The sequence below is a fragment of the Squalius cephalus genome, assembly GCF_949319135.1.
Source record: "Squalius cephalus genome assembly, chromosome: 5".
NCBI classification, from domain to species: domain Eukaryota; kingdom Metazoa; phylum Chordata; class Actinopteri; order Cypriniformes; family Leuciscidae; genus Squalius; species Squalius cephalus.
Window position 1 is genome coordinate 3,195,081 of NC_137126.1, and position 23,956 is coordinate 3,219,036.

At 37.6% G+C, this 23,956-nt stretch overlaps 1 protein-coding gene across 8 annotated transcripts in view; it reads right to left on the bottom strand.

Annotated features, from left to right (window-relative positions):
• The window catches only part of rgs3a (regulator of G protein signaling 3a), a 190,176-nt gene that overhangs the window by 153,328 nt on the left and 12,892 nt on the right, over positions 1 to 23,956 (bottom strand). For 4 of the 8 annotated variants that reach the window (XM_079872133.1, XM_079872122.1, XM_079872131.1 and 1 more), the window contains exons 3-8: positions 13,786 to 13,867; positions 12,400 to 12,505; positions 8,221 to 8,584; positions 4,895 to 4,934; positions 2,911 to 3,191; positions 1,188 to 1,271 (exon numbers count right to left, since the gene is read on the bottom strand). In XM_079872133.1, coding sequence (XP_079728259.1) covers positions 1,188 to 1,271; positions 2,911 to 3,191; positions 4,895 to 4,934; positions 8,221 to 8,584; positions 12,400 to 12,505; positions 13,786 to 13,867 — 957 coding nt within the window. Of the gene's footprint in view, positions 1 to 567; positions 656 to 1,187; positions 1,272 to 2,910; positions 3,192 to 4,894; positions 4,935 to 8,220; positions 8,585 to 12,399; positions 12,506 to 13,785; positions 13,868 to 23,578; positions 23,700 to 23,956 lie in introns of those variants that run through there. The other 4 variants (XM_079872136.1, XM_079872135.1, XM_079872134.1 and 1 more) reach the window with 3 other exon arrangements.

Consider the following 23,956-nt stretch of genomic DNA (forward strand, 5'->3'; position numbering starts at 1 on the left):
CTTGATCAGTTACAACACAACCACATTTAAATACAAGTTACATTTAATTTTCATTATCAATTTTCCTATTGTCTAACATGACTTTTTCATAAATTTTCATAAACTTTATTCACAAATTTTAGTTTTTAGTACCTTGTTCATTTTACATTTTATATTTTTAATTGTACTCCAATGTTAATCTTGGTACTATACTGTAAGTGCTGAATATGCATTGTTTTAAATGCAATGTCACACAATTAAAGGGGTGGTTGATTATGATTTCACTTTTCTAACTTTAGTTAGTGTGTAATGTTGCTGTTTGAGCATAAACAACATCTGCAAAGTTACGATGCTCAAAGTTCAAAGCAAAGGGAGATATTTTCTTTTAAAGAAATAGCTTTTTAAGGACTACAACAAACGGCTGGTAGAGACTACACCACATTCCTCCAGGGTTAGTGACATCTTCAACCATAAAATTTACATAAACCCCACCCCCCGGGAACACAATTTATAGATTATCATGACAGAATATGCTAATCAATGACTAGAAGATAACTACAGATCATCTACATAAATTCATCAACTAACCATTCAGAAATGTCCTGTTGCTTCTACATGTTGTCACTTCTTCTCGAGTCTCTCCATCATTGTCTGACTCCGGTTTGAACATAAAAGGCTAAAAGTTTTTTAAATAATCAGTGCATGTCTGTGTGAGGTAAAAGGACACAAGCTGTTGAAGCTCCGCCCCCTGTGCCGGGAGCAGCAGCTCATTTGCATTTAAAGGAACAGACACAAAACGGTGCGTTTTTGCTCACCCTCAAAAAGTGACAATTTTAACATGCTATATAAAAATATCTGTGGGGTATTTTGAGCTAAAACTTCACATACACACTCTGGGGACATCAAAGACATACAGTATTTTACATCTTGTTTTACATATCATACCACCCCTTTAAAGCTTTACTGACTGCATGAGAGAGACCCAGCACTCTCCCATTCAAGTAGGGACAATAGAGAGTTCCAGAAGTTTACACTAGACATTGTCGAGGAGGGAAAAGAGAGATAAATCTTAAATTATCTATGAGTTCATTTTATTCCAGTAAAAAGCACTTGACCCCACATTAATGAAGTTATAAAACTGAACTACTTTTCAAGTGTGAAATGGCCTAAATACACATGCAGACTACAGTATGTAGAGTATCTCTTACCTTGATAGAGAAGTGCCTGCTCTCATGTAGGATCATTTCTTCAGAGATCACCAGTGCTCTTGTTGGACTACACAGATCTATAGGCTTCAGAAAAGAGAGAAACAGACTCTGACTCCAACTTAATGAGCTTAATAACTCATATAATATTCACTGGTTTGATTGAAGAAAATGCTGAACTAGAAGTACTGTGTTTTATAGAGTACTCAATAGTACACAGTAACATGCGACAATTGTGTTTGTATTTAAGTATGCAAAAGACAACCTCGGACAGGTTGTGTGACATGCTGTCTATCAACAAAAACCATGAAAAAAAACTACAAAAATATTACATTAAATACTGATTCACTTGCAACAAGAATAAATATGGTTTGTGTTTTGATTGGCTGTTGAGAACATGAAACATTTTGAGATTACACTTACTTTATTCATATTCCTATGCATATTTGTTCATATTGTTGGCCATATGCAGATCATTCTAATATTAATGAATTTTAGGTTTGATTTTAAGGACTTTTTTTTACTTGTGTACTGGACGATAAACCAGTTCAGTGCTGTGTTGGGCTGCCACTTCATGTCCAATGAAAAATCTATCCCAGCTAAAAAATATTATGTTCTAAGAACATTTTGCTAATGTTCCCGGTTAACGTTATTTCTGAATGTTCCCTGATTGTTCAAACGTCCAGTTTTTTTAAATGTTTTAAAAACATTCTTGGTTATGCAGTCGTTAAAGGGATGGTTCGGAGTAAAATCAACCTAGGGTCCTTTGCACCATGACCTCCAGCCAAACACCCCCCCCCCCAGAAGCCTTTTTTCCCTTGGTTGAACATTATTAAAGTTAGAGCTTATTTAGAGAGATCAGCCAGATGGCTTAGTGCAGGCGCTAATGGATCCTAGTATGTATCTGGTAAATTACCCCACTGATAATGCCCAGAATGGACCAAACTTCTACAGTAGTACAAATAGGTTCTGTACTCATAAAACGAGGCATTGGAAAGTTTGTAAGTACATCAGGATTTTATTTAAATAACACTTGCCTGACGGCTCATGCTACCGCTAACCCGCACGTCGAGGTCACTTCAGTGATTAGGGAAAAGCATGTAAAAGTCCTGGCAGAAAGCCAGTATATCCAACATTTTTTATTATTTTTTTTCCGAGGTGTTGACAACTTAGTGTTAACTAATAATTATTGCAAACTGGTACTACCAACAAAATATTAGTGCATTCCTAGAACTGTGCGTCGTTACTCTACATCCTTACATCCTGCATCGCTTTCTGCCAGGACTTTTACAGGCTTTTCCCAAATCACGGAAGTGACGTCGACATCCGGGTTAGCAGTAGCATGAGCAGTCAGGCAAGTGTTATTTACACTCTGAACATTCTGAAACAAGTAGTAACATAAAAAAAAATACATTAGATGATCGTCCAACTAAAATGGTATGAACAATGTAAAAAATAATGTTTCTGTGCTAAAGTTTTGAGAACATTATTAAAGACCATATAACTTTGAATAAATGTTCTACTCGCATTACTGGAAGAACGTTTGTTCATAATTTTGAGAGAAGCTTGCCAGAACAGTTCTGAGAACGTTTCCTATTAGCAAACCCTGTTGACAACTTGCTTTTTACAGTATTATCTATGTTATGTTCTGAAGAGATCACCACTAGAGCTCACTAGATGTTTTTATTTAATGTTTGTGCTTATTTTGAAGATATGGAAGATTTACCTGCACAAAGATGGGGAAGATGAGGATTTTAGGTGTCACTTTAACGTAGGTACCATAGTTGGCGTGAGGCATGTGTGACCTCACAATGGTGCAGTTCTGGTAGTTGGCAAAGTTTGAGGTGGTCGTTGGCTGTTGGTAATGTTCACTTTGCTGTGTTTTGGATTGGCTGTTGCCAGAGCGGCGCAGAAAGCAGGTTCTGCTGGCCAGTCCAGGTGCTGACTGGGAACCAGTGGCCGGAGGAGGAGGAACAGGCGTCTGAGGTGTGGGGAACATCTGGCCAGCTGGTAGAAAGTAAAGATCGTAGGTGAGATTTCAGTCAAACATCAGATGGATAAATGAAAAGACATTTTCTGTGGTTTAGAAGTATAGAAGAGTCTGGGTCGGGCTGGCCCTGCGGGGGGGAGGCACCGTCTACGCCGGGGATGTGCACAGATAGCCATATTAATCATAAAAGGCCCTATTTTCACTTAGTCCGAATCCACTTTTGCTAGTTTAACGACGAGAGAAATGGTCAGCGCACCCGGTGCATGGTCTAAAAGGGTTGTCCCTATTTTCTTAATGAGTAATGGGTGTGCTTTGGGATTTACATGCGTTAAACCAATCAGAGTCTCATCTCCCATTCCTTCCATTTCCTTTAAATGCCAGTTGTCCTTGCACCATGGCAGATTCGCTATTTACATGACGGAATTTGATAGTGGAAAGACCGAAGCCGTCTCCAGAGTGCGAGGTAAAAGCACGCAAGCAGAACATCGACGGGACAAGCCGGATTCCACCATATCTTTATGTACACAATAATATTCTTTTACGTTGTAATCATTTTATTTTAAATATTGTTTGTGTGCTGCTGTGCGTCCCTGTGTGTTTAATAAGCAGAGTGTACACGCATTGTGGACGCGCCTATAGGCGCACATTGCTAACGCGCTCATTAAATAACAAAAATATTGCGCCATTGACTTTAGACCAGGTTTCAGTTGGTCAATGGCTCAGTATTTTTCAGTTCCTCAAAATAGCACCAATTTCGCGCCAACAATGCACCAGAACACACCTCGTTTTCAGACCAGCAGCTCATGAGCGCACAAATGGGCGCAAATGCATTTGCTATTTAAACAACGTGGCACAGGACATAAAAATGATAACTGCGTCGGGCTGAAACTAGCAAAAAACACTTGCGTCGTGCTTGGCGCTGCATTGCACCGGGTGTAAGATAGGGCCCGGTGCAATGCAGCTTTTGTTTTGTTTCTTTTGTTTTTTTGATATGTGTATTTTGTAAAATGTCTGTATGTATTCCTGCAATAAAAAAAAAGAAGTATAGAAGAGCCAATACGACAATCCGGCCTAGAACCTGTAAGCAGGTCCTTGATGAAAATCCCATGTTTTCTGGTCAGTATTTCTGTAGTAGGTTGTGCCATATGGGAGAAAACATCATCGTCATTGTCTGTGTCTCCAATGTCAGTATCCACTACTAATAAGAAGTAGAGGCATGGATAGAAATGAATGTAATGAGTTAATTGAAATGAAGCCATAATGTGTGCACTGGATCAAACAAAACATGAACAAGGGCATTCGCATATGAAATTGTCAAATTCACAAAACTTTTTTTTTTTTTTTGTGTGTGTTTTTTGCAGTCTAATGACTTAACTTGACTTGACTTGACTTGACTTGACTTGACTTGACTTGAACTTGGACTGTATTGTAATTATACATAGTACAACGAAATTCTGTCAGGTGAATCTCAGTTAAAGAACTAAACAAAAACTCTTAAAACAAACAATAATAGGCAGCATCAAACGGGAGCAATTACTTTAAAATAAAGTGCCATTATGTAAAGTGCAATACCCTACATTGCCCTCCTTAAGACTCTTACTCAAGGACACAATGTAAGGCTAACTTTTTGTAGGGCTCAAGCTAGTAACTTTCCAAACCCTGGGCCTTAACCACTGTACCACACCACAAATAGAAAATGCACAAGTAAAGAGGAACTTACTTAATGTCCTGTGGTTGTCTCCATAGGCAGAGCCCAATCCCTGGAAATATTGAAGAGTCAATAAGTGAAGACACTGAGACAAAGTACATGTTAAGATATTCTGTGGAGTTTTCTCACTACGGTACTTTAATGAATCAATGATTACAATATTAGGCCTTTTTCACACAATACACACAAGCAACATGTAAGTTGTGCTTTTACACTGGAAGCATTTTCATTCATACATAAAATATAGTGATAAATATAGTGTCGGGAGTTCGCAATACAACCAGATTGTTGTGAACTGCAATTTACAAGGGGAGGTGAATCTCATTTAAATCCAAATGATAATCAATCTACATAGTGTAGTGGAACCCAAACCCCAAGCTTTAGCCATAAACTGTTAAATAATATGGACTATCTCAATCTAGAAAGCACTGTTTGTGTGCCTGTTCACTCTATATTTAGGCTGGTTGGACCTTCGGCTTCATTCGTACAAATTCATTTGACGTTACCACCCTGAAAAATAGTTAAAGGAATCGTTCACTTCAAAAATGAAAAGTCTGTCATAATTTACTCACCCTTAAGTTGTTTCAAACCTGTATGAATTTCTTTCTTCTGCTTAAAAAACAAAGGAATATATTTTGAAGAATGGCGGTAACCAAACAGTTGATGGACCCCATTGACTTCCACAGTAGAAATCAATGGGGTTTGGTTACCGACATTCTTCAAAATATATTCCTTTGTTTTTTTAAGCAGAAGAAAGAAATTCATACAGGTTTGAAACAACTTAAGGGTGAGTAAATGATGACAGAATTTTCATTATGAATTTAACTATTCCTTTAAGTTTCCCCGTGAGATCGGTTTGGTGTTGCTTACATGTGCAGTGTGTAAAAGACCTTATGGCCACTTCTGTAGGCTTGATTATAACAAACGGAAATATACTTCTTTGACGTGTAACGTGTATTGTGTTAAGTACAGATTTAAATGAAAGCACAGGTTTCCTGTAATAGTAGCCTAATAAGTTACTGATACATGGTTGGTTATAAAGATATTTTTCAATGGAAACAATGGGTCTCATTCACTAAGATCTGCATCCAAACCTTGATTCACCAATAAATTCACACTAAAATTGATTCCACATTTAAGATCAAATTTAGAACCTACTGAAACACCACATACACAAAACTCTGTAAACATTTAAATATAAAGGTTTTCTTGTGTTTCAATTTTGATGATGACCCAATTGGCATTGCTTGGCATTTCTTGAGAACACTTGGAATTGAGAATCTTGCTGTTTATTAGGGCTGGGCAAAAAAATCGATTTTTCGATTAATCGTTTTTTAAAATGTGGTCGATTCAAAATCGATTCTCAAATGCCAAGAATCGATTTTTTTTTCCATCTTTATCTATTACCCAAGTATTAGTTTTCCTCCACTGTTCATAGGCTTGCAAACTCAATTTTATATCTAATGCTGTGAGATTTTATGTTAGTTTTATCTAAATCATAAAATAACCTCAATTAGTGCTGCACGTTTAATCATATCGCAATCGCGATGTCAAGCCTATACGCAATTAGGCTATGACGCAAAATGCTGCGATTTTATATGAAATAAACAAATTTGGGCTTTTAACGCAATTAACGCAGCATCTGTTAATTTTTTTGTCATCCTTTGGCTAGTGTTACATGATCCCGCTCTTATTCATGCAAATGCTTTTAAACCATTCATGCGCCACAAGACAAAAAAGAGCTCGCTGCCTGTGAATGTCGTGACTGTGACAGAAAAACTTGTGATGATATCGTGCGTGCGCACAAGACAGCCCAGAATAGAGTTATCTTTCGCGCTTGAACGAACAATAACACACACAATTATGCCAAAATGTCTTGTTGTTGAGTATTTTCATAACATAAGAGCAGTCTTATGATGAACGTGAAGAGTTGTGACTTGTGAGAGAATGAGGCGCGTGTGAGATCCGCGTCTCTGTCAACAGCGGCTGGTCTTAAAGGGACAGTACACAGTAGCCACTAATTATCTCTGTCGTTAAAGTTAATCAAAGAACAAAGGGAACAGAGAAAAACTCTCACAACTCTTGACTAAAGAACTTTTGTAACTTTGATTAGTCTATATATAATTTATAATTAATGCAGCGCAGACTGTTTGATAATAACTTTATTCAATTTCTGTATATGGCCTAGCTGTTACAGATAAAAATTATATGCAATGTTTTTATGGGTTTATGTGAGGATTGTTAACCTGTTTGATCAAGACATGCGACTGTTCTGACTTGTCCAATTTTCAGCATCGATTTTTCATCTTGCATCAAAATCCTGTCTATTCATTGTATGCATCTGAAATATAGAGTTGGGTTCTGTTTTTATGTACCCAAGTACCTCAAATAAAAAGAGTTTAATATACAGGTTTGTAGCTCTTAGTTTCTTTTTATTAATTAAACACTTGAAAACTTATGTTCACTTTTCTTTTCTTTTCTTTTTCTTTTTTTAATAAATATAGGATTTGTATTAAATATTCATTGAGTCGAATCGAAATCGAAAATCGAATCGAGAATCGAAATCGAAAATCGAATCGAGAATCGAAATCGAATCGAATTGAGAGCTTGAGAATCGAAATCGAATCGAATTGTAACATCTGAATCGATACCCAGCCCTACTGTTTATATCTATATATAAGGATTTTAAACTTTTGGGTGCCTTTACAGTAGGTACAGCATCTGTCTACAATGATATTTTAAGTCCACCTGTGGTGAAATTCAAGGTTTAAATATTGTTTGTGTGTCTATTGTGGCAAGCAGGACTAGGCTGAGGGCCGTAGGAGAACGGCGCGAGGCCGGTGGCGTGATTGATAATGAGCGACACCTGTGAGACGCACCGGTCTCGTATCTCTCACGGAGGAGCGGAAGCATAAAAGGAGGAGCGACGACAGTGAAGATCAAGAGAGGAACAGGCCTGGACTTATGTTGTGTTATATGTGACAGCAGTCGTCCGGTAGGGGCTGCTGTCTTTTACTTTCATTTTGTATTTCATTTTGTATTCTCGTCGCTTGATAAACTTGTGGTTGAGCCACTGCAGTCACTTAGACTATTTTAACGATGTCTTTACTAACTTTCTGGGCCGGCAAGTTTCAATTACAGAGAAGTCTATGGAGGAGTGAGACAGCTCTCAGATTTAATCAAAAATATCTTAATTTGTGTTCCGAAGATGAACAAAAGTCTTACGGGGTTCGAACAACATGAGGGAGAGTAATTACTGACAGAATTTTCATTTTTGGGTCAACTAACCCTTTAAGCAGCTGTGAGACACCATAATGATGGACAAAGCTTGGCTCTACCTGGCTTCCAGGATTAACAGGAGACAGGATGATGTAATCGTCCCCGTTTGATGCTTTCACACGCGTCCCTCGAAGCGTCTGAGTGCCGGGCTTGCCGTCCACTGCACTCCTGCGTTCTCCCCACAGGATTCCCGATCCTCTCCCTGCACCGACCCGCCCGTCGGACCCGTTCACTAACACCCTGTGGTGGGGGGGCAGGGGCGGGAGCGGGGGCGGATGGTCCCCCCTCTTGCTTTTAGCCGGGGAAACTGGAGTGTCATAGTTAGAGGACTTGTAAGTAGGATGATGGATCAGTCGCTCAAAGTTGGACTTCGCAGAGGGTCCCGTACGCCAAACTACCACTGTGATTTCACTTAGACTATTTCTGGAGAGAGTGAGAGATAACAGAACAAACGTAGAGAAGCACACAAAGAAGAGTTGATTTATTTATTAATTATTGAGTGTGTTTATGAGCGAAGATTTAGTTTAGTAATAATAATCAAACAAGATTGTGTCAACACCTTTAACAGGTTTCACCTTGTTAAAAAGACATGAGCTGAGTTGAATTAAATATACACTTTAGTGTACTTCAAATCTTAAAAGTATATTTTTGAAAACAATTTATTTGCAGAAAATATTAATGAAATGAAAGGCCTCAAGAGAGTGCACTTTCAGGACTATGTTTCTTGCACTTTTAAAAGGTGCACTTTGTAATCATGTTAAAATTTTGACTTAAAAGTACATTTTAAATAATTGTTTTAATCTTTTGTTGTGCTTTAAAGTGTTGCGTGCTTACACTTATTTTGATGTGTTCTAACATATAAAGTACTTGATTATAATTTTAACTGTAGTGTCTTATTCGCTATGGCATTTAAAGATAATATATTTTAAATGTACTAAAATTACAACTGCATCATTGCAAATGTGTAATTACTAATATATTTAAAATACATGATATACAGATTTCAAAAGAAATTACTTTAAAGTATTTTTTATAGGGCTGTCAAAAGATTAATCGCGATTAATCGCATCCAAAATAAAAGTTTGTGTTTAAATAATATATGTGTGTGTACTGTGTATAATTAAATTTGTATATATAAAAACACACACATGCTTGTATATATTTAAAGGAGTCATAAACTAGTATTACCTTGGATACCTACTGCTGTATTATAGTCTTTCAGGCCCTTCTAAAAAAGAAAAGTGGAAAAAAAATAAACACAGAGCTCCTCAGACCCTTATTTCTGAAGGCATTATTGTCTCGCGAGATCTGATGCGATATTTTGGCTGTCGTGGACGGTCATTTTAATAATGCAAATGAGGGCCGCGTTGATTGGTGGCAGGAAGGAGGGGGGTTGACACCGCAGGTAATGCTTTAGCATATCATTCCAAAATGACATCATGGCACAAGTTGTGAATGAACCCGACCTGGCCGCGACCGGCTTCCCGGCCAGTGTATAAGCGTTAGGCAATCAATATACAATAGCCGAGTTCATGATGATCTCAGTCATTTGTTTTTTGCAAAGTACGTTAGCAGCCATTCCCCATGTTTACCTCGAAGCTAATACTCCCGCCAGTGTTGTGCATGAACTCGTTCATATTTTGGGCGAACGTGAACTGAACGTACCGCATTACTGCCTGATGAACGTTACTGTGAACTCATTCATTCTGTTGTCTGTGAACGCCACGCTCTCTCAGTTTAACTTCGTTCAGTAGGATGCCAGATTTCTATAAAGCCTTCCAGGCGAAAACCCACCTAAAACACACCGTAAACCGGCCTTAATATGTAGCGGAAAAACACCCAATCTGGCAACACCAGCCACCAGTGTCCATTGACTCTCTTGTTCGATCTCGTTCATCAAAATGAACAAATCTTTTTTCGAGTCATTTCGTTCATTTAAGGGGCTTTAAATGTTACTATTAACTGGGAAATTCCCCGAACACATCAACCTACGCAATCTTGATCATATTCTGAATTAAGAAATCATTATAATGCAGTCAAAAATCGTTTACAGGGAACATAAATAATTACTTCACCTCGAGTCTTTCGTTTATTTGTCTAGTGACAGACGCAATAGCATACAATAGCCGCATTAGCAGTTAGCTGCTGTTTGTTACACACAGTAGAGCAATATAAACACAGTCTTACCGTTTCAATTGCAGGCAATTTTGTTGGAATGGCGCTTTTCCCGAGCTTCGATGCCAACTTCGCCTGATATTGCCCCAAATTTGTGAAGGATTCCGGCGTACAATGTTTAGCACAGCACAGACACCTAACGATAAGCCAGTGGGAAGGGTTGAAGGAACCGCGTCATTAAAAATGAATTTAATCCACTGGTCCCTGATAGCTTGGTCCGTTCTTGGTAGAGAAAACACATTTACATGTTGATTCTGGCAGTCAACCACAGAGCAACTCACGTGTGCACTACGTTTCTGCATCTTTCGCGACTGAATATGAGGGGGAGAGGGGAAGGGCGGGCTTCCTGCTGCGGTGTCCATATATGGTATATCCTGCCCCGTCTTGACGTCAAGACGGGGCAGAAATCAAAATCTCGTTTTTTAGTGCGCGTGCACGTGGGCTATTTTACAAACCCTGAGGTAAACAATCGCTTCACTTTTAAATATCGGCTTCCCGGCCAGTGTATAATCATTATGCAATCATAACATACATTGATTCTCGTAGAAAAGTGAAAATTGCAGGTTATGACTCCTTTAAGAAAAATGTGTAATTTATATATAAAAAAATTATATTTATATATAATATAAATTATATATAAATATATACAGTATATGTATGCAAATATTTCTTAAATATATACATGCATGTGTGTGTATTTATACATACAAAATAATTATACACAGTACACACACACATATTATGTAAACACAAACTTTTATTTTGGATGCGATTAATCGCGATTAATCTTTTGACAGCCCTAATTTTTTAGTTTACCATAAATGCTTGTCAGCACACTTTGGGCCCTATTTTAACGATCTGAAACGCAAGTGTCAAGCGCAAAAGCGCAAGTAACTTTGTGGGCGGGTCTTGGGCGCTGTTGCTATTTTCCCGGCGGGATAAATAACTCTTACGCCCGGCGCAAATCTAAAAGGGATCTGAAGTAATCTGAAGTAGCTTCATTACTCATAGGTGTGGTTTGGGCGTAACGTGAAATAAACCAATTAGAGCGTCATCTCACATTCCCTTTAAGAGCAGGTGCGCTTGTTCTATAGCGGATTCCTATTATAACGGCGGATTTGCCAGGCGCGCGCGAGGAGCGGTTCACAGCCGAGGAGACCGACGTTCTCGTCAGGGCCGTAAAACACAGAGAAGTGACGTTGGGGATGGAGAAACACACCAAAATTAACTTCGGTTAAACAGGCGTATGATAATTTGTGTAAATGTGTAAGCTAGATGTATGCTTTTATAATAAACTATCTATCTATCTATCTATCTATCTATCTATCTATCATAATAATGTATGATTTGCAAAAATGAAACCTGCTGCGTCTGTGTGTAGATGAGAGAATCAAAGTGTATGCGCGTTGTGCACACGCTACATTGATTATAGCCAAGCATGCGCCCTTAAAATAGCATATGAATAACATGCGCAACGCGCCACTGACTTTAAACTGTTTTTTTTTCAGTCAGTGGCGGAATTGTTTTCTAAACCTGTAAAATAGCATGAGGGAACCTTTGCGCTGAACCGCCCCGGTGAGTGCAAGTGTATTTCTTAGTTAACCGACGTGCGTCTGTGGAGGGAAAAGTCCGCTTTGCGCGGGTGCAAAATAGGAATGATACATGCGTCGGTGTACAAAGTCAATTGCGCTGGGTGCAAGATAGGGCCCATAAACTGTATTTTAAAGGCAACAGAAGTAGCTAATTATGAAATACATGAGACCTATTTAATTTGGTCAAATTTGGTGTTTAATTTAAATTTAAACTATACTACATTTTCATTTAATAGCAATTAAATGTTTTCAAAAAAACATAACATTCAATTTGCACTTAAATGTATTACTTTAAAGTATAGTATTTCTGTAATAAGTGTTTTTTTGAAGTATGTACTTTTTCACAAGGGTCTTTAATCAGGTAAAGGTCATAAACAGCATTTCTTTTTGTACAATAGCTTATGTGCACAGTGTGCCTGAGTAAATTTATTATGAATAATTTGATCTTCACAACTATAGTGTTATTTGTACCTAATAGCATGTGCAAGATCTACACACTTCCAATGTTTGACAGGTTGACCGTTTAACTGCAAAACAGTGTCCAACTGCTGCAAACCAGCCTGGTGCGCTGGACCACCTGAGAGAACAAACACACACATGTTGGGTTTTATGGGGACTTTCCATAGACATAGAATTATTGGTAACACTTTACTTGAAGGGGTGTGCATTAAACTGACATGACACCTTCATGAAGGAGGGTTTATGCATGTTTATGACAACTGTCATTAAGTGTCATTCGCTCAGTTATGACATTTTTAATGCAAATATGACATTGTTTGAGATGTCTTTGTTGTGACAACTTGAGATGAACCAATACATCATAACCTGTCAGTGTCTTGGTAATGACAACTTGACATTACCAAGACAACATAAACTATTAGAAATATATCATAAACATGTCATAGCAGATTAAATATCAAACTTAAGAAACCACTTAGCTTTGTGGGTCAACATTACATTAAACTGTCATGTGGTTGGTTTTGACATTGGCTGTCATGAGGCAATTATAACTGTGTCATGAATATATTTGTTGACCTCAACTACAATGGAACAATTGAATTTGTCATTAAAATGTCATTTGATGACATTAAGTAGATTGAAGCTAAGTAGTTAGCTTCTACTAAGTAGAAGTTTGATAATTAATTTATCAAGTTTTATAATTAATTATTAATAATTGATAATTAATCTGCTATGTCATGTTTATGACATATTCATGACAGGTTATGTTGTCTTGGTAATGTCAAGTTACTTTGTCATGACAAAGACATCTCAAACAATGTCATATTTGCATTAAAAATGTCATAATTGAGCGAATGACACTTAATGACAGTTGTCATAAACATGCATAAACCCTCCTTCATATTCATGACATGTGTCATGTCATGATTATGAAGGTGTCATGTCAGTCTTATGCACACCCCTTCAAGTAAAGTGTTACCAAATTATTTTATACTGTACAAACTGTATTTTATATCCTCAAACCCATCACAGAAAACACTTAGCATTTTTACATTTTCAAAAAAAAAACTGCGGTTTTCCTCATGGGGACCAAAAAATGTCCCCACAAGGACAAGGATTTCGGATTTTGCTATCTTTGAGGACACACACACACACACACACACACACACACACACACACACAACATTTATAAAGACAACAGTGAGTGTTACTCAGCTGTGACTCATGTAGCCTAAAACTCACACTCACATTGACCCATGTTTGACTGTGATGCTTAATAATCCATGACGCAGAAATACCACACATTCCCAGCCTTCAGTTCAGCAGCACCTCTGGCACAGTGCGCGCGCGCACACACACACACACACACACACACACTAGACACAGAGCAGTTCTTGCCTGGATCGACTGCTTGTATACGAACAGGCGAGTCAGAGCAGATGGTGAATCCAAAGCCGTCCTTTCCTCGTAGAATGGTCACCTAAAGTACACACACACACACACACACACACACACACACACAGACACACTCATGAGTACAACACACTGCCACCTGCTGGAACAGGTACGACACTGCAGCTGCCCATTAGAGGAGCACCAACATGCAATTAAACATGTTTAAACATGTTACATGTTTTTGTTTCAGTGTTACAGAGATTTACTTAAGCAGCAAAATACAAAAGTTTGTGCTATATTGTAAAAATAACTAATTGCGATATAAGGTTCGACTCACAGAGGAGTGACTATATTTACAATGTTGTATTGCATTGCATTTAAGAATACTGTGAATAAAAATATTAAAAGAAAAAACTTACTTTATTTTATTAAGAAAATGCATTAAGTGGGTGTGCTGTGCAGTAATATAAACTGTATATACAGTGGTGTGAAAAAGTGTTCGCCCCCTTGGCAAATATGATCAAATATGGCTGTAAAAAATAAATCTGCATTTTTAATCCTTTTGATATTTTATTTTAAAAATGTGCAAAAATCTAACCTTTCATTGAAGTAAAAAAATTGAAAGTGGGGGGAAAATCACATTATGAAATAAATGTTTTTCTCCAAAACACGTTGGGAACAATTGTTTGCCCCCTTTTATTAAATACTTTTTGCAACCTCTTTTTTCCAAGATAACAGCTCTGAGTTTTCTCCTATAATGCCTGATGAGTTTGGAGAACACCTGACAAGAGATCATGGTCAGATGAAACAAAAACATTAGCTTTTTTGGCAGCAAACACTTAAGATGGGTTTGGTGCACACAGGGATAAAAAAAGTAGCCCATGTGTAAAATGAAATACTCTGCTGTATCTTTAATGCTGTGGGCCTAATTTTCTGCCAGAGGTCCTGGACATCTTGTTCAGGTACATGGCATCACGAATTCGATCAAATACCAACAGATAAAAAATCTAAACCTGACAGCCTGTGCTAGAAATCTTATAACGGAGAACAGGATGGAGAGATTCTGTATGGAGGAATGGTCTCTGATCTCTTGTCAGGTGTTCTCCAAACTCATCAGGCATTATAGGAGAAAACTCAGAGCTGTTATCTTGGAAAAAAGAGGTTGCAAAAAGTATTTAATAAAAGGGGGCAAACAATTGTTCCCAACGTGTTTTGGAGAAAAACATTTATTTCATAATGTGATTTTCCCCCCACTTTCAATTATTTTACTTCAATGAAAGGTTAGATTTTTGCACATTTTTTAAATAAAATATCAAAAGGATTAAAAATGCAGATTTATTTTTTACAGCCATATTTGATCATATTTACCAAGGGGGCAAACACTTTTTCACACCACTGTATATACATAATTATTATCCAATATGGGTGCTGCACTGTTGCTTGCTGAATAGTGTAGCTGTTACTCAAATTGCATATTTCAGCAGTATTTAGATTCTAGATTAGTTGAAGGCCTATTTATATTCTGATTTGTTAATAACAGAATTCTACAATCTAATATTATTGCAGGATATAATGGACACGGTTGATATAAAAAGTATACAAACCCCTCTTAAAGCCGCTGGGCTTTGTAATGAAAAAATTAAACAAAGATAAATCGCATCAGAACTTTTGCACATTTAATATAAAAATTACAACCAATGTAATGCCACTGAAAAAATAAATTTTATTGAGTCACCGGCCACTGGCAGGTGTGGCAAAAAGTTAGTTTTAGGCCCTGTTTATATGTGAATAAAAGCCATATAAAAGTCATATAAAGCGATCGAGTCTCTTCAGAAAATTTGCACTAAACCTCTCAACTCGTATGGATTAGTTTTACGAACTCTTTATGAACTTTTTGAAGTGTCAAAGTTGCTGTTTTCCTTTGACCAAGTTCTCCTGTTTCATTGATTCATCCCATTCATTAATTAACTCATTAGCTCCTTTGTTTGCCCTTGTACTTAAGCCCTCAGTTTCAGTCAGTTCTTTGTCCTGAATTGTTTGTAACGTGGTTGTAATACCCGTTCCCTGAGTTTACCTGTGCCATTTGGATTTATGTATTAAAGGATTGTTTGCTCGATGTGCACTGGTCACTACGAGTGACAATATTATTCTCTATTTTAATTTTCATATTGGCAGGTGTTTTGCTTTATTAAAGCATTATTCTCACTAAACTTTGATACATTTCTCTGAGAGCAAACTCTTTTAAAATGGTAAAAGTTTGCTTATAAGTGAATATATCTTCAGATTTATATCTTGAAACATATGCTGAGTAAGGGTCACCGTGATTTTGCCAAGTAAGACATATTTTGTTGATCCTGGAACAACATTCCTGTCGAAAAATGTAGTCCTACCCCTAAACCTAACCCTACCCATAAGTTATCCCAAATATCAGAGGGAAATGATAGTTGAATAACACTGAAGTAGAAGCACCAAACCTGATTGTAAGCCTAAGCTTGACATAAACTGTAAACTTGTCCCTCAAATCTGATTGGTTGATTGGAATGTTGTTCCAGGATAGACAAAAGCCCCTTTCACACAGCGCGTTGATCCCGGGAAATTGCCGTAAAATTGCCGTGTGTCTTTACGGGATGTGTGTGAACGCACTCACAGATTCCGGAAAATCACTGGCAGTGTGAATGAACCCAAATCAAATGATCCCGGGACAAATCCCAGGACACATTATCCGTGTATTTTCCGGAATCTCTGTGTGAAAGGGGCTAAAGATGTTGCACTAAATCAAGTTAATCACGGAAGGTCGACAATTTGGTAAAACTTTGCAATAAGGTTTCGGTGTAGGATGTGTATGTTGGTGGATGGGGGTTATAAGGTGAAAGCATAGGTTTTAAAAATCTGCTTAGGGCCCCCCAAAATGTGAGGACCGGCGCTGGGTGTGAGAAGTCCACAAACAGCAGATCCACTACATTTGCAGAGGGTGTTTAAGCCCATGAGTGATGGCTGATCCTTACATGAAATGAAGGGATTACAGCAGAAATCTGGATTAAACCGAGAGAGGGAAAAGAGAGAAAGGGGGGATAGAGAGGTGAATAGGAGATGATAGAATGAGAGGAGTAAAGAGGAGAAAATTACAGGATATGAGAGAATAAAAGTTGACAAGAACACTTGTCCCTTATGCTTTGCTTTTTAAGGACTACAACAAACGGCTGGTAGAGACTACACAACATTCCTCCTGGGTTAGTGACATCATCAACCGTTGAATTTACATAAACCCCGCCCCTGAACACGATTTATAGATTATCAAGACAGAATATGCTAATCAGTGACTAGAAGATAACTACACATCAGCTTCATAAATTCATCAACCATTCAGAAATGTCCTGTTGCTTCTACATGTTGTCACTTCTTCTTGAGTCTCTCCATCATTGTCTGACTCCGGTTTGAACATAAAAGACTAAAAGTTTTTGAGATTTTCAGTGCATGTCTGTGTGAGGTAAAATGACACAAGCTGTTGAAGCTCCACCCCCTGCGCCGGGAGCAGCAGCTCATTTGCATTTAAAGGGACAGACACAAAACGGTGCGTTTTTGCTCACCCTCAAAAAGTGACAATTTTAACATGCTGTATAAAATATCTGTGGGGTATTTTGAGGGGGACATCAGAGACTTATTTTACATTTTGTGAAAAGGGCATTATACCACTCCTTTAAAGAAAACTTACAAGTATACTTGCAGTATAAAACTACTAAACTAGGAGTTAACTTCAAAGTGTACTTTCATAAACTAAAAAAAAGTGCTACAAGTATTTGACTAAACTATCAGTATACCTACAAGTTCACGAGTTGCAGTAAAAACAAAAAGTGTAGTTGAAAACTAGTTGTGTACTCAAAGTTTACTACTGTTATACTTAAATTATACTTAAAAGTATACTTATAAACTAAAAAGTGGGCCAATTTAGTCCCAAGTAGTACTGAAATAGTACACTTACAAGTATACTAGTACATTGATATTAGTATACTTAATACATAAATTATACTTAAAAATATACTTATCCTTAAAAATAAAAATATATCCTTAAAGGGATAGTTCACCCAAAAAATGAAAATTCTATCATTTACTCACCCTCAAGTTGTTCCAAACCTGTATGAATTTCGTTTCTGAACACAAAGTAAGATATTTTGAAGAATGTTTATAACCAAACAGTAATGGAGCACCAATGACTTCCATAGTATGGACAAAAAAAATACTTGAGGGTGAGTGAATGATGACATAATTTTTGGATGAACTATCCCTTTAAAGGGATAGTTCACTTTGAAATTAAATGTTGGTATGATTTAGCTTACCTCAAGGGCATCCAAGATGTAGGTGTCTTTTTTTCCGCAGTAGTTTCAATTTTGATATTTTTAGGTCAAACCATTCTTGTCTCTCAGTCAGATAATGCAGGTCTGTGGTCACTGTCTCAAAGAGCATGCACAGAGTCCAAATTAAACAATTCCCCATCGTCCAAATTAAACAATTCCCCATCGTAAGTATACATTGATGGCCTAAGACACGAAACGAGCGGTTTGTGTGAGAAAACGAATTTTATATATTTATAAGTATTTATATCGTTTTTACCTTTTGTAGACAGCCACGTCCGAGTGATCTGAGGGCGCGGGCGCTTCCTATTGTGTGACGTGTGCGCAGACTGGTGCATAGATATATACAATAGATTCTGCCTTGGCTACGGCAGTTCATTGGAACGAGGCGACATCTAGTGTATATATATCTTTGCACCAGTCTGCGCACACGTCACACAATAGGAAGCGCCCGCGCCTTCAGATCACTCGGACGTGGCTGTCTACAAAAGCTAAAAACGATATAAATACTGTTCGTTTTCTCACACAAACCGCTCGTTTCGTGTCTTAGGCCATCAATGTGTACTTACGATGGGGAATTGTTTAATTTGGACGATGGGGAATTGTTTTAATTTGGACTCTGTGCATGCTCTTTGAGACAGTGACCATAGACCTGCATTAAATGACTGACAAACAAGAACGGTTTGACCTAAAAATATCAAAATTGAAACTACTGCGGAAAAAAAGACACCTACATCTTGGATGCCCTTTAGGTAAGCTAAAACATACCAAAATTTAATTTCAAAGTGAACTATCCATTTAATAAAATGAACTTGAAGTATACTATTTTTGTAAGGGCATATATGCTCAAAAACAAATGTGCTCACTTTATGTTAACAACACCATTAACTTCACAGCAGCATCAGGGATATTTGCCAAATTACCACTAGGATAAAAACCAAAAATGTTCTGCTCTAAGATTCTGACACCACCCTCTTACTCTGTGCCAACCTATTCAAAGACTCTATTGCACAGGACTTTTTACAACCAAAGTGAGAGGTTGATTTAAATAAAATAAAAAAACGGGAAGACAAAACTTCTACATGCATTGGTAACCCGGCGACCCTGATGAGTTCATAGTCTACGTTTTTGGGCACATTTCTTTTTAAAGCTGTGCAACAGAAATCCAAGGAGAGGCAAGACCTTAAAAACCACATGAACACTGATCTCAGAAGGGGATCAATCGGGCAGTGAAGTCCATTCAATCCGTCACTTCACCTCAATTGGGAATTCAGAAGCTGTTTTTCTCTCCTTTCTTCATTTAAAAAGTGGGATTAGAGGAGGAGGTTTGCCTCCTGTTAGCCATGCATGAAGAAGCACTTACAACTTTGGAAACAGTCGGCAGAAAGAGTGATTGGGAACGGCCTTGCTTCTCAGGGTAAACCATAGACATAGTTATTGTAGGGAACGGCCTGATGAAAGCGTCAATTTGAAAGTGATAAAAATACAAACAATTTTATTCGGCCATTAGGTTTCCCAATGTGTATGTAATTTAAGTAGTTACCAATGGAATGTATATATTAGTTTAAATTATTAGTTTTAATAGTTTGAAATTAGTTCACCCCTGCCCATCTGCAGTGCATACAAAGTTTCAAAGTTCACCAGAAAGTCTCTACATCCAGTTTTGTCCCTACAGAGGGACATTTGAGAAGTTAAAACTGTGTGTGAATGTGAAAACAAATATTTTGGTGCACATTTCGGTGGACGCTTCACACCACACCTAAGTACAATCTTGGCACCAGTTACAGATTTCTAAAAGAGCAAGTTGCCAAGAGTTGGAATAAAGAAGAGCAAAGTGCTTTCCAAAGAACTGCCGACCAGTGACAAAAGTAGTTCACTGTAATCGTCATTTGTCTCTAAATCTAAAATCTAAAATCTAGCATTTGATGATTCAGCTTATGGAACTGGCGAAGTCCCTCAGAATATAAAACCAAATGGTGAAGATCATCCAGTTGCATATAAATCACATACAATACTCCGTCTCCAGCAGAGAAAATGTATTCACAATTCAAGATAGAAGCATTGAGTCTTACGCAGTAAAAAAATGCCATCAATATCTTTGGGGCAGACAGTTCAATCTAATGACTGATCAAAGACTGCTACTGACCTTTGCAGCTGCACATATTAAGCAGTGGGTCATCATTTTGTCATCGCGTGACTATCACATCATTTAAATGCGGGTGACTTGTCACGTTTTTCTTTGCCCAAGATCACAGATGCAAGAGCTGAAGCATAGTGAATAACTGAAGCATATTATCAGCTATAATGTACACATTTCCAGGGCTTGATGCTTACTTCTTTCCCCAAGAAGCTCATACTTATAATTGAAAAAGTTTAGAAGCGCATAAAGTACTTCATACTTCTGCGTGTGAGAGCAGAAATGTATGTATGTGAAAGGAGAATGTATGTGTGTGTGTGTGCGTATAGAAATGTATGTATGTGAAAGGAGAATGTATGTGTGTGTGACAGTAGAAATGTATGTATGTGAAACGAGAATGTATGTGTGTGACAGTAGAAATGAATGTATGTGAAAGGAGAATGTGTGTGTGTGTGCGTATAGAAATGTATGTATGTGAGAGGAGAATGTATGTGTGTGAGAGTAGAAGAATGGATTTTGGCTTGTACGGCGCCTCATAGGAGTGCATTCCTCTTTGTCGCCATCTCTGTTCGAAATCTGCAATTGCAATTCGCGGAATTATCAACTTTACGTGGGTTGTGCCTCGGCACGGCACAGCGCGGATGAATCCGATGTTTTGAGGAGAATGTGCGGCTGTCAGTCGACGCCGGTGTGGATCCTGGCATTCGAAATCACAGATTCTACTTTTCGGAAATATGACCAACATAAGAATTTTCACCGGAAAATGTGAAATCTGAACAAGTAACATCCACTTTTGTTCTGACCAACTAAGAGAAAAAAAGCATTGCAGTAAATCGTACCGATTAAATCTAACGATCGCTTATCATATCACGTCAAACCGTGCAAATTATACTTTGTTCTCAAATTGTTAATGATAACAACATCAGCATTGCGTGATTACATTAATACCTTTCCGAAATTATCCTTGTTTTCGCATTGGCCGGTTGCAGTCTCTCTTTTTCTCCGAAGTCTTTTGCATTTTACAGCGAGTGAATCTCTAGTTGTCACTGGTGATTGTCGTTTGAACCTTTCTGGATCCGCCATCAAATTGATAAGTTTAATTATATCAAGTGTTGTGAGAAAAGGCTATAAATCTCCACCTCCAACATCCTCACACTCATAGCCGACTAGCCGAGACTCTTCTTTATGTGTCCAGATGTGACGTAATGACGCAAAGACATGCTCGAATTTCCCGCGGAAATCCACCAGTACCACTGGAGTTAAAAACATTATTACAAGCTTACCGTTTTGAATCGAGCTACGGCAAGCAGAGAGTTTTGAACACTGGCTGGTTATGTACTCGCTCAAATTTATTTTGGATAATTTTTAACTTAAAAGTGTTACGGACTGCAGCTTTAATAAAAGGATTCGTGGAGACATTTAAAAGCAAAATGATTTAATTTATTTGAATGCAAATAAATATTTCTGTTTAAAGCTGTAGTTATTAACCAGAAAAAAAAAAAAATGTTCTGCATAATGCAGAACTTTTAAACAAGCCGAAATACACCAGGAATCTTACTTTGAAATGTCTTTACTACTTCCAGCGGCTCTTTAAAACAGATGAAAGAGATCAAATATGCACTCTTTAAACCATCTAAAAGATATTACAGTAAAAACACCACAAAGTAAACAGAGTCGTAATTAATCAATAGTTGATCACAAGCAATTGCTGGGTGTCTGTTGAAAGATCCTGTTGAAAGCGTTTTCATTGAAGTATTGAAAAAACATCCTACGACCTGGTGTTAACAGAGGTAGACTTTCAGAAAACCAAGGACTCTCAGGCACTGAACCAAATACACCTGAGGCTCTTGTCAACAAAGTCTGGTTTTGATGTGCAGCTGCACATGTGATTCAGAGTTGAACAGGACAACTGCCGACTGAAGTCAGAGTCAGTTATCGTCCAGCGGGACGAGAACGCTCAGAAGTGTTCAATGCTGTCATACAATGTATGCACAAAAACCATGAAGATGCCGGCACAAAAACAAAGAGAGCCTACGGGGATTTATGTTTGAGCAGCCAGAGAATCAGAGCTGAAGAAAGACCTCTCGTTGCTGCCATCCAATCAAATGTGACCCTGGATCACAAAACCAGTCACATGTCGCACGGATATATTTGTGGTGATCGGCAACAATACATTGTATGGGTCAAAATTATCGATTTTTCTTTTATGCCAAAAATCATTAGGATATTAAGTAAAGATCATGTTCCATGAAGATATTTTGTAAATTTCCTACTGTAAATATATAAAACATTTATTTTTGTGAGTGAATGCAGCACAATCGCCAACATAAATGCACAACTTTAAAGGAGATTTTCTCAATGTTTCGATTTTTTTGCACCCTCAGATTCCAGATTTTCATCCCAGATAGTTGTATCTCGGCCAAAAATTGTCCTATCCTAACAAACCATACATCAATGGAAAGCTTATTTATTTGGCTTTCATATGATGTTTAAATCGCAATTTAAAAAAAAATTACCCATGTGACTGGTTTTGTGGTCCAGGGTCACAATTATGTGCCAGTCCCAAGTATAAGTGGCTTTCCTTGCCATTAATGTTGGATAACACGCCAACGTCTCCTTCCATTAAAAATAATGGCTAGTGCAATGGCTGGGATATAAATAAACTTACCAGCATCCGTTGCCATGATTTTTGGAATGACTTATCACGCAGAAAAAAATGGCATTTTAGTCACATAACATCAGTTATTTCGCAATAGTTTTTTTTTAAGTTTTGCGCAAATCTGTAAAGGAAACGCGGCTAATGTCTACCTGAACCAGCAGCCTCCATAAAATGTGTTTTCTGGCACAGGCCTGGTGAGACAATCTGTGAGACAAAACTATATAGTTGTATATAGACTATTATTTATATATTTTGAAGACAAGAGACCAAGTTAAACACACATGCCACAATACTTGGTACATAAAACACTGTAAGGATCAATGGATCATTTCTGAGTCTGAATGAGTAGAACTCCAGACTTCCTAAAACAGCAAGTTAAACTCGAAAACAATCAATAATAACACTGCAAATAAAATGGTCAAGCTGTGAAAAAAGCAACCTTATTAATTATTAATAATTATACATTTTTCTACTTCGGGATTGACACTTGCCCATGGGGACTACATAATATTTGGTTATTATCTGCATAATTGTCATAAGTTAGTTCAAAAATTTAAAAATATTAAGTTCATTTTCAGTTAGCGCAGGCACACACCTCTACGCAACACAATCTCATATCCTTTTGTCAAAACACTGAAAACTGGTACTCACCCCTGCAGTGTTATATAATGTCTATCCTCTACCACAGATCTGCCTCATGCTGGAGGTTTTCTAGTTTTCTAGTTGAGCTGTAGCTGCAGTATGTCTCTTACCTCTCTTACATGAAATGAGCAGAAGCACCTCCTCCACTGTCATTATCTCAGTAAATCCTCTTTAAATCTACTTTGAGAGTTGTCTTAACTTAAATATATTATACAATTAGACAGATCCAGAAGCAGCTTAACTTACATGTCTACCCTAACCCAACCAACCTACCCTTTTTAAGGTTTTTTAAAACCACACAGCATTAAAAGTTCATATATATACAGGTGCTGGTCATAAAATTAGAATATCATCAAAAAGTTGATTTATTTCAGTAATTCCGTTAAA